At 34.2% G+C, this 19,479-nt stretch overlaps 1 protein-coding gene across 1 annotated transcript; it reads right to left on the bottom strand.

The window, feature by feature from the left end:
- Nucleotides 1–17,729: 17,729 nt before the first annotated feature.
- On the bottom strand, nucleotides 17,730–18,686 carry LOC100917721 (olfactory receptor 10AG1-like). The gene has a single exon (XM_003774505.1). It carries the CDS (start codon nucleotides 18,684–18,686, stop codon nucleotides 17,730–17,732), a length of 957 nt encoding a protein of 318 aa, XP_003774553.1.
- Between the last annotated feature and the right edge of the window lie 793 nt (nucleotides 18,687–19,479).

Consider the following 19,479-nt stretch of genomic DNA (forward strand, 5'->3'; position numbering starts at 1 on the left):
CATCAACAATTTTTGATGTTCATGAGTCAATTACTATCTGATGTTTCTTGGGTCTTCTTTTCTTCAAGGGTCTTCTCTTTTTCTGTCTCTCTCCAATGGACAAGGCGAATGCACCTCATTGGCACCCATCTGATTCCTTCTCCAACTGTAGAGATGCAAGTAAAGCCTCTCCCCCAAGCAGTTAACCTATCTTAATCCTATTATTGGCCCAGTCTTGATCTTAGTGCAGGAAGAATGAAAGACACCACAAAGTTGTTCAAAGATAGAATGTCTCTCTTCCAGTCCTTATTGGCCCTTATATACTTTATCGTAATTACATCATTACAGCATATTGATTACCTTGAACTTAAAGAACCATTATATCATCATGTAAGTACTAAGTATATATAACCTAGATACCATTGTCTCATCAATTCCACTGAGTTAACACCTTGTTTCAAGCATACATCTTTCAAATACACTTCTCCAAAGTTCAGCCCTCTACAGAGAAGAATAGAAACAGAGGAATTAGAGGGGGAAGGCTCATAGTTCTAAAATTCCACTCACAGGTGGAATGAGTTAAATAAACAATTATATGTGTGTGTGTATCTCATATATATATATATATATATATATATATATGAGAAAGAGAGATACATAATAGATATATCTATCTATCTATCTATATTAATTAGGAGCATAATTAAAGCAAAAGATCAGTAGGGATAGGAAAGATATGTGTGTATATATGTGTGTATTTATGTATCTGCATATGTATGTGTAAACAAATCCCTTCTTAACTATGGCTTGCTTGGGGATTGAGGGAGGGGCAAGAAAAGGGGGAAAAGAATAAAGTAAAAAATGGTGCACAGCAGAGAACAAAAGAACAATATAGAAGGAAGTAAAAAAAAGATGGATGTTCATGAATATAATATATATATATATATATATATATATATATATATATATATATATATATAACTGGTCAGCCAGAAAACTCTTTTCTTCCTTCCCTCTTTTGTGCCTTCAATCCTTCTTCCCTCCTTCTTTGCTTCCCTCTGTCCACATAGTGTGTCATACTCTTACCTACAAATGTTTTTAAAGGTTTTTCTTTTGTATCACTGAACAGTTAAACAATAGCTTGGGGTTTTCTGTCTGTATTCTTTCTTAAGGTCCATGCCTTAAACCAAAATGAAGGTGGTGAAGGTATCAACAGGAGAGAGAATGAAGAGGTGATCCTTTAACATTTTAGACGTTGGAATTTTTACTTTCATCATGATTATTCTACAATCAAATTGGTGTGTTCAGTGACTGAAGAATATTCCAAATAAATTTGCATAGGTTTTATAGTAAATATTATTCTATACATTTCAAAGTCTGTAAACACATAGTTTTAAAAAAATTTTTCACAATCACTTTGGGAATAAAAATAAATAATTTTCTTGTTTCCATTTTGCTGATGATCAAATAAGGCCATATAAAGATTCAGTCACTTGATTTAAGTATCATAGCTAATTATATCTCCACTCAAAACCAAGTGATATAATCAGCTGAAACACACATATATATAATTATAAATAAAATATTAAAAATATAAAAAGCTCACAAAGTTAGTGTAAGAGTATCAACTCAGACCCAGCCTTGACTTGAATATGGACTCATTATTACTATTCCCTTTATATTAGACTGCCTCTCAAGTAAGTTTTAAAATACTCATCTTAATCCTCTAAATTGTGTGAAAAAGAATAACAATCTTTCAAAATATTGATTATGTTGAAAGCAGAATTCTTTTTTAAAAAATAGTCATTTTCTTTGGTCTATGGGGATAGCTCCACTTTCAGATTATTTTTTAAATTTCTAATGAGAAAATAATATTTCTGGTGTTGGTCAAATATCTTCCACATCGTTAATGAGGTAATGTTATAAAAAGAGATTTGGGATTTAAGGCAGGAGTCTTTACTTTTAGTTTTACTTCTCTCAAAGCTTTCTCAATTTTGATTTATTTTTGATGACCTCAGTTACCAAGGACTAAAATTATAGTACTTTAATAAGCCCTCCAGAAACTGTAGCACAAAACAGTTTTTCTTTGGGTAAATTTTGATCTGCCCAGCAGAAAACTTAAACATATAGAAAAAAATGGCAATTAAAAATAATAAGTAATGACTATTATTATATTATATTATTTAATATGTTAATATCAAATAATATAATATTGTTATGTTATATATAGTATTATATTATTAATAATACATATATTAATAATATCATTTGAACCTGATCAAGTCCATAGATCTCTTTGATTCCTATTTTTTTTACCCATAAAAAGAAATGATGCTTCTAACATTCTTCTTCAATTTTAAGAAATATAGAAAAGCCAGAGTCAAATGCAAAGCACAGAAAGCATAACAGCTAAACTCACCTAATATTCCATCCAACAACTTTTTAAAAAAAATGCTTCAAAATCAAATCAAATTTTTGACCAGTTTAGCCAACACAAAGTCAGAGTATGACATTTTTTGAAGTTCAAGACAACTTTGAAGGTCAAAAGGAGGTTTTTTTTTTTTTTTTTTTTTTTTTTTTTTTTTTTTTTTTTTTTTTTTTTTTTTTTTTTTTTTCCGCCTGACCTTGAAGTATGGGCCAGCCATGTGGCAGCAATTCTAATTGAAAATCTTAGCAGGGACTTTGACAATAGAAAGATCTTCTGGAGCTCTCAGCCCTGACACAATCAGGAAATGTGACAAATGATCTGAAAGAGATTACAGGTGACCCATGATCTACCACTGGTCACCAAACCAAATGTGCTTTGGCTACACCAAAGCATGTTTCCTTCATAGTCACAGTTCCAGCACAAAGAGAAAGAAAAGTCCTGAGGAACAATAAATATCACTTGAGGATACCAGTGATCTTTCCTGGGTAAAGACCAAAACACAGATCAAAAAAACAATGACAACAACTCTCCTCGATTCTCACCTTCTTGGAAGCACCCAAAGGAGTTGTGCAAAAATATTCCTTATGATTTTCCTTCTGGGATTCTTTCCAGACTTATCAATGTGGAATTGTCAATGGACCCAGACATCCTGGAGAGTAATTTGGAACTATACTCAAAAAGTTATCAAACTGCGTATCCCCTTTGATCCGGCAGTGTTTTTACTGGGCCTATATCCCAAAGAGATCTTAAAGGAAGGAAAGGGACCCACATGTGTAAAAATGTTTGTGAAAGCCCTTTTTGTAGTGCCCAGATTCTGAGTCCTAATTTAACAATATGTAACAGAAATTTTTGATACTTACCAGTTTATTCAAATAGAATGCTTACATGAATCCACTGGATTCACATTAAAAGTACTTTGATAATATTAGGCTTGATCATTTTTGTCTGTTACTCATTTTCAAGCAATTGTTTAAAATCATTTTTAACAACAAAGATAAAGATTGTTTCTTAATATTTGAGTTTTAAAGATTAGAAAAATTGCACTTTGATGACACATAAACATAGGAGACACTTTTCTTTGGGTAGAGGATGATTTTGCTTGTATTTAAGACGACTTGTTTCCTCCTTTGATTATAATTTTCTGGAAGGCAGGGATTGGCTTTTACCTATTTTAACATATCTGATATTTAACAAAGTACTACAATTTGAAAGTACTTAAAATATTTCTTGTCTTATAGATCAGTTGAAGTGAAGGTCAATAAGGAAAGTAGAAGAAAAACTAGAAATAGATTTCTATAAGAACTTTGAGTCAAATGGAGAAGAAACAGACTTCATTTAGTTTTATTATTTATTTTGAAAGACTTGCCATTTAGGTATTAATTTCTTTAATGCTACAATGACATCATTATTTTTTAGACTGTATATTAGGGGATTAAATAATGGAGTTATCATGAGGTACAACAGAGAGGTGATTTTTTCAAAATTTGCTGAGTGTTCAGACTTGGGTCTCAAATACATAATAATGGCAGTGCCAAAATACATTAATACGACTGTCAGGTGGGATGAGCAAACAGAAAAAGCTTTAGATCTCCCCTTTGTAGATTTTAGTTTCATGACAGTAACAAAGATTTTGCAATATGACATCAGTAACAGCATAAAAGGTGTCACAACAAAAAGCCTCATAGCAATAGAGATTGAGAGCTCACTCATGTATATGTTTCCACAGGCTGCCTTAAGTAAAGGGGTTACGTCACAGAAAATGTGATTTAGTTTGGGGAAACAGAAGTGAAGAGAGAAAAGCAAGCCTGTTTGTTCTATCTGGCTAACAGTGGAACAGATCCAGGAGGCCAACACCAGTTTGAAACAAAACTTTGGGTTCATGATGAGTGGATAGTAGAGAGGCTTACAAATGGCCACATAACAATCATAGGTCATTATGGCCAGATGGGAGCACTCAGTGGCGGCCAGAATAAGAAAGAAACAAAGTTGTACAGCACAGGCCAAAAGGGAAATGTTTCTCTTCTGGGTCCCAAGATTCCACAGCATTCTTGGAATACTTACTGATGTGTAACAGATTTCTAAGAATGAAAAATTCCCAAGGAAAAAGTATATGGGGGTTTGGAGAGTGCTATCCCTCTTGGTTATTATGATGATGAGACCATTTCCTATCAGGATACATATGTAGACTACTAAGAATATCCCAAACAGAAACCCTTGAAGTTTGGGAAGGTCAGAAAATCCTAGAAGAATAAATTCTTCCACCTCTGTGAGATTTGTTTCTTTTAGATTTCTTGTGTTTTCCATCTGTAAGAATAAAGAGTGATCATTGCATTACTAAAGGACTCAGTTTTTTCCTCTATTAAAAAATATAATAAGACAATCTGTAAATATCTTTGTATCTTTGACAATTTATATATGTGTGTGTGTTTGTGTGTATTTCTTATTGTTGCTAATTCATAGCTGATACTGATGGGGTTATTTCTCGACAAAGATATTGGTCTTTTTTACCATTTCTTTCTCCAGGTCATTTTACATATGAGGAACTGAGACAAACAGGTATAAGGGACTTGTCCAAGTCATGTTGCTAATAAGTGTCTAAGGTCATATTTGGATATACAAAGTAAATCTCATTTACTCCACTTCCAGTGTTCTTTCCATTGCACTGTTCCATTAAAAACATAGATAGAAAGGTACATGCATAAATTCATATGTACATGCACACCTCTACACAGATATACAGACAGATATAAATAGGTAGGTAGATATCTATCTGTAGCAATCTGTATCTATACATGTTTGCATGTGTATATGTACATACATACATATATATGATATATACATATATATATATATATAGGTACACATACATATATGTGTATACATATGTACACACATGTAAGTATATCCATCTAGAGTCTCCATCTATTTTGAAAACTTAAAAATAGAGATTGTGTCCACAATTCCTTATTTACATTGTTGTGTTTCTTTCATATTGTAATGATCACTTGCCAAAAGAGGCAAGTAATCTTGAAATGTGACAAGGACAGTAAGATCTACTTCCAAAGATCATCAAAAGCCTCCTTTTTGGAATATAATGATTAAAGATGATAATCCACAAGTACTGTTTAACAACATGTACGCCTTCAGTTTTTTTTTTTTTTTAATTTAATAGCCTTTTATTTACAGGATATATACATGGGTAATTTTACAGCATTAACAATTGCCAAACCTCTTGTTTCAATTTTTCACCTCTTACCCCCCCCCTCCCTAGATGGCAGGATGACCAGTAGATGTTAAATATATTAAAATATAAATTAGATACACAATAAGTATACCTGACCAAAACGTTATTTTGCTGTAGAAAAAGAATCAGACTCTGAAATATTGTACAATTAGCTTGTGAAGGAAATCAAAAATGCAGGTGGGCATAAATATAGGGATTGGGAATTCAATGTAATGGTTTTAGTCATCTCCCAGAGTTCTTTTTCTGGGCATAGCTAGTTCAGTTCATTACTGCTCCATTAGAAATGATTTGGTTGATCTCGTTGCTGAGAAGGGCCTGATCCATCAGAACTGGTCATCATATAGTATTGTTGTTGAAGTATATAATGATCTCCTGGTCCTGCTCATTTCACTCAGCATCAGTTCATGTAAGTCTCTCCAGGCCTTTCTGAAATTATCCTGTTGGTCATTTCTTACAGAACAGTAATATTCCATAATTTTCATATACCACAATTTATTCAACCATTCTCCAACTGATGGACATCCATTCAGTTTCCAGTTTTTAGCCACTACAAAAAGGGCTGCCACAAACATTCGTGCACATACAGGTCCCTTTCCCTTCTTTGTAATCTCTTTGGGATATAATCCCAGTAGTAACACTGCTGGATCAAAGGGTATGCACAGTTTGATAACTTTTTGAGCATAGTTCCAAACTACTCTCCAAAATGGTTGGATTCGTTCACAACTCCACCAACAATGAATCAATGTCCCAGTTTTCCCACATCCCCTCCAACAATCATCATTATTTTTTCCTGTCATCTTAGCCAATCTGACAGGTGTGTAGTGGTATCTTAGAGTTGTCTTAATTTGCATTTCTCTGATTAATAATGACTTGGAGCATCTTTTCATATGACTAGAAATAGTTTCAATTTCTTCATCTGAGAATTGTCTGTTCATATCCTTTGACCATTTTTCCATTGGAGAATGGCTTGATTTTTTATAAATTAGAGTTAATTCTCTATATATTTTGGAGATGAGGCCTTTATCAGAACCTTTGACTGTAAAAATATTTTCCCAGTTTATTGCTTCCCTTCTAATCTTGTCTGCATTAGTTTTGTTTGTACAAAAACTTTTCAGTTTGGTATAATCGAAATTTTCTATTTTGTGATCAGTAATGATCTCTAGTTCTGCTTTGGTCATAAAGACCTTCCCCTTCCACAGGTCTGAGAGGTAAACTATCCTATGTTCCTCTAATTTATTAATAATTTCATTCTTTATGCCTAGGTCAGGAACCCATTTTGACCTTATCTTGGTGTACGGCGTTAAGTATGGATCAATGCCTAGTTTCTGCCATATTAGTTGTAAATTAGTTGACACTTACCTTCTTTTCACCTGCTTCTTTTGATAAATTTATTTCAAATACCATCCACTTACATATATGTCCAGACAGAGAAATTCTAATGATTTAAACATTAAAATTTCCTCTTCCCCATACTTGTGGTACTTTTTTTTTTCCTTTCTGGAAAAATATGTTCTAAGCCTTCAAACCATTTAAATAATATTCTTGTCCTGCTCTGCTCTGCAGGGAATGCTCTTCTCCCATGTCTCTTTTTCTTAATTGTTTCATGAGAGCCTACATTTCCTAATAAGTGCTTCCAGACTCTAACAAACAATAATGAGGCAATAGTGTATATTGGAAAGAGTCCTGGGATTATAAGCAGGAGATATTGGTCTCAGTCTTGGCTGTGCAATTTACTAAGTGTAATCCTTGGCACATAACACAGACTAAGTGGTAAGTTTCATGTAAAATACAAAAATACAAAAGATAATATTTGAAAAATAGACAATATGGAATAACAATTGAGAATAAGCTTCAAAAGTAATTTTACTTCTATATACTATTTACCATATAAGGTGCTAAGATGCATTACTAGACTTTCCTCATTTAGCATTTGTCTATATCAAGTTCTCAGGTCTAAGGTCTACATCTAATTCATGTAAGCACTTTTCTAGTTAATCAGGAAAGAAATCTTTGTTAAACAGTACTTCTGGATTACCATTATTGATACTGAACTGTGAGATGGCATAGTGGATAATGTTCTGGGACTGAAGTCAGGAAGAATCAACTTTTTGAGTTCAAATCCAACCTCAGACACTTAATAGCTCTGGGATGTAGGCAAGTCACTTAATCTTGTTTGCCTCAGTTTCCTCATTTGTAACATGAGCTGGAGAGAGAAATAAACATTCTAGTATCTTTACCAAGAAAATCCCAAATGGGAATTCATACATAAACACACACACACACACACACACACACACACACAAGTATGTGTGAATGTGTTTTTGTGTAGGTGTATTCACACATTGCATATACACATGTGTTTAATATATACCTGCATAAAATATATGTATGTGCATATATGTGTGTATATATATATATATATATATATATATATATATGTATGTCCATTTTTTGCAAAGATACTGGAATGTTTATTTCTTCAGTTCATTACATAGATACATACATTATAGATGTGGATATATATAATGTTTATTCATATCTATAAGGTAATATGTATTTGTATATATGTAAAGCTATAATATGTAATTATACATGAATACATAATAACAAATTTGTGTTTAATATATATTGGATACATATCTCTATAGACAGATGTAACATATCTGCATACATTTCCACATAAATCTATATGTATAAATATAATAAATATATGGTCCCATGCATATATGTATGTATATACACGTACATGTGTGTATGCATATATAGATAAATTTTCTAATTACCATATGACACATGCTCTTACATGTATACTCAGAGGCTGAGAAAATATCTTAGACATTATCTGGGCCAATGATCTCATTTTACACAGAAAGAACTGAAAACAAGAGAAGTTCAATGATTTGCCCATGAAACAGGTTTGAGCGCAAATTCTCTGACTTTAAACCTAACATGCTTTCCATTATATCTAGCTTAGAAGTATCTCCATACTTATATGAAATCTTTATATTTGTCATTCATTGTGCTACATGCTATTCAATTAGTATGGGCATTCCAAGTTCATTGGGTATCCAGTTTAAAATGTTTGTTGTTTGTTTCTGTTACAAATGATTAAAAACATTTGCTGAATGAACCTATCTTTATGTCACTGACCTCAAAAGGGTCATTTCTAGACTTGCTGATTGAAAGAGTTTAAACTATAATCATTTTGTTTCACATGATTTTAAATTGCACTCAAGAATGTTTGAATGAACTCCTGTCTCCAACAAAAGTACATGTCTTATCCTAATCTCTGCAACTTTGTCCTGAGTTTTACTAATTTTTTTTCAATCTGAAAGGTAATGCTTTGCATTTGCTTAAATTGTATTTTCTTTATACCCCATTGTATTTAGTATTTCTGTGCATTAGGGCTGATCACCTACTGTGTTCCCTTTCGGATGTTTAGTCATATATACTCGCTAAATGTGGGTCTCTTGTATTTTTTGTTAGTGTCTACTCTTTCCCTCTGGCACTGTGGGAGAATAAACTTCAGGTACAGAGGTCTGTTGCTATTTTGCTTATGCAATTATATCAAACACTTTTGTTCTGAACTAACTATTATTTTTATGACTATTGATACCAGTCTTTTACTGCATTGCAAGTCATTGCTAGTTGTCCTCACTTTTGTCCTGTAGTTCACTTCAATGACTGTAGAAGAGATATTGAGGCTGATGACTTTGTGCGATTTTGCATCGCTTAAATACAGTTCATCAGTAGTCATGAATTACTTCATGATTTCATTTATTCTTTTGGAAAGCGAAGTAAAAAAAAAAAAGCCAAATAATTTGATGTAAAGAATAACTTGAAATTGCATTTCCTTTTCATTATCAAAATACCTTTGCATATTGTTCTTTAATGTTCTTTTTTTTTTTTTGCTCTGTAGCACTTTGTAAAGGTTGAAAATGCTCAGAAATATTAAAATGCCTTTTTTCTTACAAAAACAATAACAACTAACATTTATATAACATTTTAAGATACTTGAGAAACATTATCTCATTTTATCTTCACAATAAACTTGCAATGTATTTGCTATCCAAACAAATCATATGTTACTTGCCTGACAGCAAGAATCTGAGGCCGTTTGAACTTAGTCTTCTGAACTGCAGGATTAGCATTTTATTCAATGTGTGACCTAGCTGTTTCAATGAAATAAAGCTGATAAAATTGAATAAACATTTATTAAGCAACTAACTACCAGGAATTGTGTTAAGGACTGGGGATACAATAAATACAAAGAAAGACAATACCTGCCCTCAAGTTGCTTACCATCTAATGGGTAAGGACAATAAACAAAAGAAGGCAGGAAAGTGAAGGAACTGAGCTAGCAATATAGGATGGCTTACTAATGTTGTATTATGAGAATTTGTGGTAAAGAATTATTGTGTTTGGAAAGGAATTACTAGTTATGATTATGTCCACCAGTAAAGATTGAATTCAAGAATATTAGTGCCTAGAGAGAAGTCCAATGAGGAAAAGAGGTGATTTATCTGTTGATACTGCCTCACATTCCATTTGGTGGTAGTTAGTGCTATGAAGTTCTATGATGCTCAGGAGGAACAGTTCTCTTTAGGAGCAGGCCCAAGTATAGGCCAGGATAGTTTTGACAGGAAGCAGAAATGAGTACACGTAAGATGAGTTGGGTCTAGGAATACCTCAAGGTGAAAAAAAATCATAGGCCTAAGGCTTGTGCCTAGAACCTTGCTTAAAGTACCTGCAAAAACTCTTGTCACCATTTGTCTGGCTAGCAAATGATAACTTAACAATGTAAGATAAAGATAAGGAAAAAAGAGGGAACTTAGAGGGAATAGTCTTTGATGTAAGAAAATAGAGATTGAGAAAATATTGGCAGAAGATCTCTGAATGATGTGTGTAGTATCCATATATATTATAGTTACCTGGAACCACATAACAGAATCTATTATTTAACTTGTGAACTCTGGTTAGCAGAGATTGCCTTTTGACATTTCTTTGTACTTCAAGGGCTCAGTGCAATCTCTAGCACTGAATAATCAATAAATAGTAATCAATAAGTACTAATTAACTTGACAGCATATACATTGCATTGTACATGATCTTATGGTACATTATTGAAACAATCACCTTAGTTTGACATTTTTCTTCAAGAAGGTAGACAGGACTTTTATAGGAAAGCACTAAAGATGGATGAATTTACACTTGATGATAAGTAGTATTGGGCACTGGATATGTTGGGGTCATAGCTACCCCATCCCTTTCCCTGCCATTAGAACTGAAAATTGAGTTTAAAAAAAGCCTTTGGAACTCCAATCACTTTATATACTACTGCCATAAACTCCAGGTACATTATATTGATCCTTGATAGGATAATTCTCCCTCCATTTGAATATTGCCTCTCACTTCACCTTCTCCTGTCTGTGACCTTCTTAAATTGACCCTTATTCTGTTGGGATTAAGTTATGATTCTTTCCTGGAATTATGGCTTGTCCATCCTCACAGTGTCCTTGCCCCCCTTATCTATCTTTGTTTCCCCTATAAGATTGTATACTCAGGTTAGGTATTCTGTGTGCAAACGCTAGTTAGCTAAAACCTTATAAGGAGCACCCTGCCTCAGTTTATCTGGACTGAATGCTTTGGACACAAATCGCATTTGGTTTGCTAGCCCAAAGTCTAAAAAAAAAAAATAAATAAAAAACCTCTTCCTCAGTTTCTTTGATGTTACAGTTGGAGGCCCCAGCAAGATAAGAGATTTGAGAGCAAGATTGTAGACCTTGGTAAGGATCCTTGAGCCAGCTGGTTCTGGACTCTTTTTTGGGGGGGGCACTGGCCCCTTTTTTGTTCCAAGGCCCTATGGGGGACCTGATCCAGCATCTGTACAGATTCACTGCTGATAGTGAATTGGCCTAAGTGCTGAAATCCAGGTAAGTCTTCTGTTCTTTTTGGGTGTTAGCACATGTAGATCCCCAGAAATAGTTGGGCTGATGAGTCATACAATTCTGGGAAGTGCCAATGGGATGCCAAGTGGCATTGGGCATGGGTGCCTTTGGGCATAAATCTGGGTGCTTTTTAAGTAGAACTTGGTCTTGGGTACCTTTTAGGCACAAATTTGGGTGCTTTTTAAACACAATTTGGTCTTGGGTGCTTTGGGACACAAACTGGGGTGTTTTTAAAGCACAATTTAATTCTTAGTGCCTTTGGGCACAAATCTGGATACTTTTTAAGTACAACTTGATCTTGGGTGCCTTTGGGCACAAATTTGGTTTTGGGTATCATTTTGTGTGTAAAACACAGGAAATTACATATGGGTGCTCTCTGTGAAGGCAGAAAATGCACTTGATTTGATCCCTCCTGTTTTACTGTGGAGTCTGAAAGCCTGATAAATCTTTGAAAAGGCTCAGTTGGGTATTTCTGTTTTTTTGGAGGGAGAGATTTTCAAACTGAAAACTCTCCTTACAGCCCTACTGAAATATTAGGAGCTTGCCCCTAGTTTGTATTTGTTTATACATGGCTAGAATTGCTTTGTTTGTGGGGTCTATCTTTGATTGTGCTGATGTAAGGAGTTCTGTTAAATTTTAAGAATCGTGATTGAGGAATTTGGCAACTGGTCATCTCAAGATATTTAGTAACAAACTAATGCTTTATGAGTTAACTTCTTTATTAGACTTAATTGTAACCCATTTGCACTGACTAGGGAAAAACAAAACAACAACAACAACAACAACAAACATTTATGCTTCTTAAATCTGTCAGAAAAGCAAACTGTTTTTAAAAGCTGTTAGAAGAAAAAAAAGGGCAAAAAAACCCTTATCTAAATCAGGTTGCAGTTCTGAATGGGGGGAGGTAAGAGAGAGAACAAAAGGAGCTGATGACAATTCCTTTAAAAAAAAATTGTCAAGGAATAACCTCCTTTTGAGTTATCTAGTTAGATCTTTGAGGGCCAGTTCTGTATGTTTTAAGAAAAAAAAAATAAACAATAGCAAAATTGTAATTCACTTTGTCTGCAACAGTAATTTCTCTTTAGGGAAACTGGCTTAGCTGGAAGAAAGAATATGACTTATTGGTCTATTGAATTTGAGGGGCTTAGTTTTTATTTCAAGTGCTATTGTGATTCAGAAATTATGGAAGATAATTACTATTGCCTTGTGTATGCTAAATCTTTTCATTCTGGGTATAAGATCTTAAGAATTCGTTTGAATATTGAACTATTACTACTGAAAGAAAAAAAAAATTAAAGATTTATTTGATTTGATTCAGTTTAACAATAGGTTTTTAAAAACAAAGTGCTTATAACTTACTTGAAGAGGTCACATATCCTCTGATTAAATGAAGATGAAGATGTTGCCTTCTAAAACATATATTGGGTAATTTGTAAACATTATAAGTTATGCTTTAAAATTTTGTCAGCTCTTTTGAACATGTGTATAAGCTTTGTGAAGTTATTTAGCTGTTCGCTATATTGTGGATCTTAAAAGTTTTGAAGAAAAAGAACAGAAATTAAAGGAGGAAAGTGATATTACTTACATGGGACAAGAAGGATTGATCTGCAGAAACAATGGACAGTTTGAATGAAATATCTAGTTAGAGTATCACATGGAAAAGCATTGTTTTTTTAAATAATTTTAATTGGCGTGTATACTAAATTTTGAAATGACTGTAAATTACTGAGATATCTATTTTTGATACATTATGTTATGTGTATGTGGTTATCATGTGTGAAAATTGTGAAATTGCTAATTGTTTAGCGGTTCTTATCAAAATTGTTAAGCCTCATTTGTTTTGAAAGCATGTTGGACTCAGGAGAAGAGAGAGATGTGATGGGTTATGGGGGATAGTACTGATAATTGAGGAGAAAGAGAGGGAGAAAGCATGTTGGAAAAGGGAAGAGGAGTTAAGTTGGACAGAAAGAGGGGAATCCCTTAATAGAAGGAACTTGATATTTGTTTGGAAAAAGAAAACACTGGCTGGCTAAATCTTGAGAAGGACTTAGCACTCTAAAAAGTTAACTATAAGGAGAAATAGAGTGGGGAAAGGAGAAAGGGAAAGATCTTTTGGCTTGACAGGTGAAAATTTAACTCACCATCCATCCCCCTGAGTGTGACTGTTTATTAGAAGTAAACAACTGCAGCTCACTCCTGGTTGGTTGAAATGCTAATTGTTTTTATTGTTTAAATGAAGTGCCTACATTTACCTGTTGTTAATTACAGGATGTTTATTTAATTTTTTTCAAGTCTATGTCCACTTTAAGTCAAGGTCATTTTTGATGCTGTATCATAGATTCCACTGCGTAGCAATGCAAGAAACTTTTAAGATGTTTGCTGAATTTGGAAGTGATTTTATTTCTACCAAGATCTCCATCTGTCTTCAGCAAATTATTTAATGTTTATCTAAGGGTATAATGGTCTCCTTGTTTAATGAATATGAAAACAAATGTGATCTATAACTTTCTTGAAGTACCTAGAGCAGATTATTAACTTGATCTCATATAGTATACACAATTTTTTTGATATATATATATATATATATTTTTTTTTTTCTTTTCTATAGACCTTGTTGTAACTGTTATTCATATTTCCAAAAGTTTGTAGGGAATACCCAGTTGGAGAAAGATGAATTAATATTTTTAGAATGAAGAAGTTATTAATGTTAATTCTGGTAAGGTTCCTTTATGTGAGATTAAGATACTCTATATTCTGCATAAGTTTTAATTGATTGTATTGCATCATTTTAAAGTGTACCCATTATTTAAAAGGACTCTCTGGATAATAGTTCCTTTGTCCCTTTGAATATATTTCTGCTTAAACAATATGAAATTTAGAATTTTTCTATATGTTGGGCATTTTAAAAGTAAAAAAGATTTGTGTACTGTTGAACTTAAAAACCATCCACTTAGATATTAAAGATAAGCTGTGAACTTTCTGGGATGACTCTCTTACTGTTATAAGGTCATAGTCAATACCTATTTAGAGTATGTGATCCTTGAGAGCTAGATTCATATGAAGCTTTGGTTAATAGGATTTGCTATTAGAGGTAAATCTTTTGGGATTGTAGCTGATATTATTTGGGAGTTTTAAATTCAGGTATCACTGTCTGATAGATAATCAAGACAATGATCCACCATCTGAAAGGAACTGGGACAATTACCTGAAGTAAAACTGAGTTAAGGCTGCTTTATCCTTTGTCGTTCATGTGCTCTCAGATTGAGGCCCTGAAGAATAAGTTTTTACTGATTATATTATATTATATTATACTCATCACTCTGCCTTTCTTCTATAATGGATTTCTACGTTCAGAACAAATGTGAGAACTCACTGCTATTTTGTTTATTGGGATTATGGCTGCTACATCTTAAACATTTGTCTGTCCTGTGAGACATATATGTTTCCCTACATAAGAAGCTACTGGCCAGTTTATGTTGGCCATTCCACATCTTGTAACAGCCCTTGTGGACCAGTCTTTCTATCTCAGACTATTCTTATCTTTTTTGCTAGATTTTTTCCTAGATTTTGGTCAAGTTACAGCTATATTGATGAGCTTCAGCACCTGGATCAATCCATTAGAACTTTCAATCAGTTCCAGCATACCACCTCTGAAAATAGGATCCTGTAGGATGATTCCCTCTGCACCCATTCTCAGTAGGAAGCAGTTTCAGAAGATGAGACCTTCACCCCTGCCCCTAATGGACTTTGAGGCCTATGGATTTGGGAAGAACTGGTACTGGTTGATGAATGACTGCCAAATTCTGACTGGGTCCTCTGGTACAATGTATTTAAGATTTAGGATGAAAAATATTGGGTTAATTTGGGTAAATGTAGCTGACAAGAATCCACCACAGACAATTCAGTTTAGTGCTTGTCCAATTATATTATGAATCTGCATTATCTAATTGAACACAATGTTCTCTTCAGAACATGGATTTATTTGAGGGATCTTTAGATAAGTTCCAGAGTAGAAAACCCCTACTGTACTACTACCTTATGCATGGAATTTTAATTCATTTTCAGGGCTTATATGTGAGATGGCTACTTGACAATTGGAGCCTTATCTACTCCCCTTTGGATGATTCCTTTGATTAAAAAATAAGAGGGGGTAAGAGATAAGGGACCAGGAAAGCCAGTGGATTTTCCCAGAAACACTTGAAAAAATGGGAAAAAATGCCTTTATCAGACAACGCACTTAGGGATTAGATTAAAGGGACAACAGCCAGAGGAAAGATGGGGAGTGGATTTGACAAAAGTTAAACTTCAGGCAGAAGTTACCTATAGGTATTTCTCTGGCCACCATAGTAATTCTTCTCACAACCTTGGTCCTGCCTAATCCTGTACAGCTCATATCACTCCTAGTTCCACCAGTTCCTGTTCACTTTGCCCCAGGCACTACTGCCCTTTGTAGACCCCCAGTTCAAATTAGCCCTCTCAGCAGTCTTTTTTATCCTTATTCCTTGCTTGGTTTATTACCAGTTGTACATTCCTTTTTAAACCCCAGCTGGGCTATGATCTCTGGCTCTGCTTTAACTTTGAACCCCCTTATTTTGTTGGAATTGCCTTGGCAGATTTAGTTCCTGAGAGCACTTTCCATTTAGTTGTTATTGGGAACAACCAAAAATCATCCTTGGAAATTTTTAAGGTACAAGCATTTATCTTGTGGCTGTCTCCACGAGATTTTCGGATCCACTCCTCCAGTCCTATAATCTCAGTTCCTTAATTAATATTTCAGCATCCTCAAAGGGCACTGCAGTTTAGTGTCAGGCTCCTGAAGTGTGCATACTCTCACATCTTTTCTGTATCCTGGTAGCAGTGAGCTGTCTATTTTTCTGGGTAGGCATGGATGGAGCCATTTCAGGTTTCCCCCTTCCCTCTTGGAATTTCTCCTATAGCCGTGCAGTGCAGCATTCTCCAGCCCCCTTCCTTCCCCTTCCCCCCACACCATCCCCTGTCAGGGGCACAACTGCCTAGAGCACTGTTCCTCCCTCTACAAGCAGATGCTGTTAAGTACACAGATTTCTGTAGACCTAACTCACATTGAATTTTCCATTTCAACCTGGATTCCCTGGCTGAGATGGGGTTACATACCTGTGGAGGACCCGACATGCTTGCAACAGGGAGACCCCTGTGCTACTCTAAAGAAGAAATGCTATTAACTACTCTGGGGTTATCAGGCAGAGCCTGGCTCTTGTCTGTAAGAATCTTGAGTCCAGCCAACTGGAGCAGGGTCAGGGGATTCTTATCTTGTCCCTTATAGGACCATTGTTTCTCCTTCTCCTTGCCCTCACCATAGGTCCTTGTATCTTTTCTAATCTTGTTTGATTTATCTGCTCCCAGGAAGAGCCAGTCAAAATCATTGTTCTGAGACCCTCCATGATGATTCGAGGATTTGAATACTCACTAGAGAGATTGTGGACATGTTGATCACTGGATATGTTGGGGTCATAACCACCCCACCTTCCCTGTCATTAGAACTGGAAATTGAGTTTTTAAAAGCCCAGGAAAAACCTTGGCGCTCCAATCACCTTTATATATCATTGTGTCATAAACTCCAGGTGTATTATCTTGGTACTTGCTAGGATAATTTGCCCTCCATTTGAGCATTGCCTCTTACTTTGCTGTTTCCTGTCTTCGACCTTCTTATTTTGAGCCCTATCCTGTAAAAATTAAGTTATGGTCCTTTCCTGGAATTATGGCTTGTCTGTACTCCCAACGTCCTCCTCCCTCTTACTTGCCTTTGTTTCCCCTATAAGATTATATACTCAGGTTATATATTCTGTTTGCAAATCCTATTAAGCTAAAACCCTATAGGAGCTCCATACCACAGTTTATCTGGGCCACATGGTTTGGGCATGTGTCCCATTTGGTTGGCTAGTACAAACTCTCCACATTAAAGATTAAAAAAACAATCTTCATCTGCCTCAGTTTCTCAGATTTTACAGTAGACATAGATGACAATTCTGGAAATAGGAATGGAATATTCCATAATTCGATATTATTATTTGGAAATGACAAAGGTTTTGAAAGATAAATAAGAAAGTAGATTTTTAAAAAGTCAGAACACAAATAGAAAAGAACAGAATCTCTATTGTTTCCCAAGACTGGTAGGTAAAATTTTTTTCATTGCTATAATGACATCCTTATTCCTCAAACTATATATCAGGGGGTTGAACATTGGGGTCACCATATTGTAGAAAAGAGAAAGCACTTTATCTGTTCCTGCAAAATGGCTGGACTTTGGTCGCAAATACATGATAATGCCAGATCCAAAGAATAATGAAACTACTATGAGATGAGAGGAACAAGTGGAGAAGGCTTTGTGCCTCCCTTTAGATGACTGCAATTTCAGGATACTGGTAATGATTCTGATGTAGGATGTAAGTATCAATAGAAAGGGAACTACGGCAAATACCACAGTAGCAGCATAGATGGCAGACTCATTCATAGAGATGTCCCCACAGGCCACTTCTAGTACTGGAGTGATGTCACAGAAAGCATGATTGAGTTTATTTGAGCCACAGAAGGGAAGAGAAAAAATCTGATATGTCTGCCAAATCTGACCAGGAATTGCACCAATCCAAGAAGCAATCACCAAATAGACACAAACCTTGTGGTTCATGATGAGAGGATAGTAGAGAGGCTTACAAATAGCCACATAACGGTCATATGCCATGGCAGTCAAGAGAAAACACTCAGTGACTCCAAAAATAAGAAAGAAACAAAGCTGGACAGCACATTCCATGAAAGAAATATTTCTATTCTTGGTACAAAGATCCGTCAGCATTTTAGGGAGGGTGACTGAAGTGTAACAAATTTCCAAAAATGAAAAGTTTCCAAGGAAAAAATACATTGGTGTTTGGAGAGTTGAATCAGTCTTGGTTATGACAATGATAAATCCATTTCCTAAAAGAATACTCACATAGATGATTAAGAAAATCCCAAACAGAAGTCCTTGAAGATTGGGATCATCTGAAAATCCAAGGAGAATAAATCCCAGAACATTAGTAAAATTAGATCCTGTCATTATTTGTGTATATTCCATCTGTGAAAACAGGGAATGGTCATTTAAACATTGTGAACTTCAATTTATTCTACTTTAAATAAAGGTGTTCAATAAGATAATTCTCTAAGTTTCAATTATAGCATTTTATATTTAATTTTATAAGATCTTTCTTTGTTTAATAGTCTGTGATTAACATATCTCTAGATCTAACATCCATAGTTCATTATAATGTTATTTCAACTTTCTCTCATACCTATTAAGCCCTAGGGAAATCTCTCATGCCACATACTATAATCTCTGGTCTTGTACCAATTAAAAACTATGACTTCTGTTTTTCAATCAAGAATTTCTCTTTTGTGTCTGCAATGACTTTCTCTCTTTTTCTTTTTCTCTTATCTTTCTCTCATAGTTACATCTATATATCAGCTATGACTGTTTCTGTCTAGATCTGCATATGTATGCAGAATTTATTTCTCTCTCTCATTTATGCTCAATATTATATGAAATATTTCTTTAAATAGATATCTATACTAACAGGATATCTATCCTATATATTTTATAAATATCTATAGATATATTTATATAAAAAGTTATCTACTTATAGCTATTTATCTATAAATATATTTATAGAGGGAGTTAGGAATTGATCAAGACATAGATATGTTATATGAACAAATAGATTTAGATGTATAATTATATATTCATACAAATTTATCTTTTCATGCATATATTTAGATAGTCAGAGATCAGAGATATATCTGTTAATTAAATATTTTTAATTATAATTGTTTTCTTAATTATTATTAAAATTGACTTTATCTCTTAGAATTAA

The sequence above is a fragment of the Sarcophilus harrisii genome, chromosome 6, assembly GCF_902635505.1.
Source record: "Sarcophilus harrisii chromosome 6, mSarHar1.11, whole genome shotgun sequence".
In the NCBI taxonomy this organism is placed as follows: domain Eukaryota; kingdom Metazoa; phylum Chordata; class Mammalia; order Dasyuromorphia; family Dasyuridae; genus Sarcophilus; species Sarcophilus harrisii.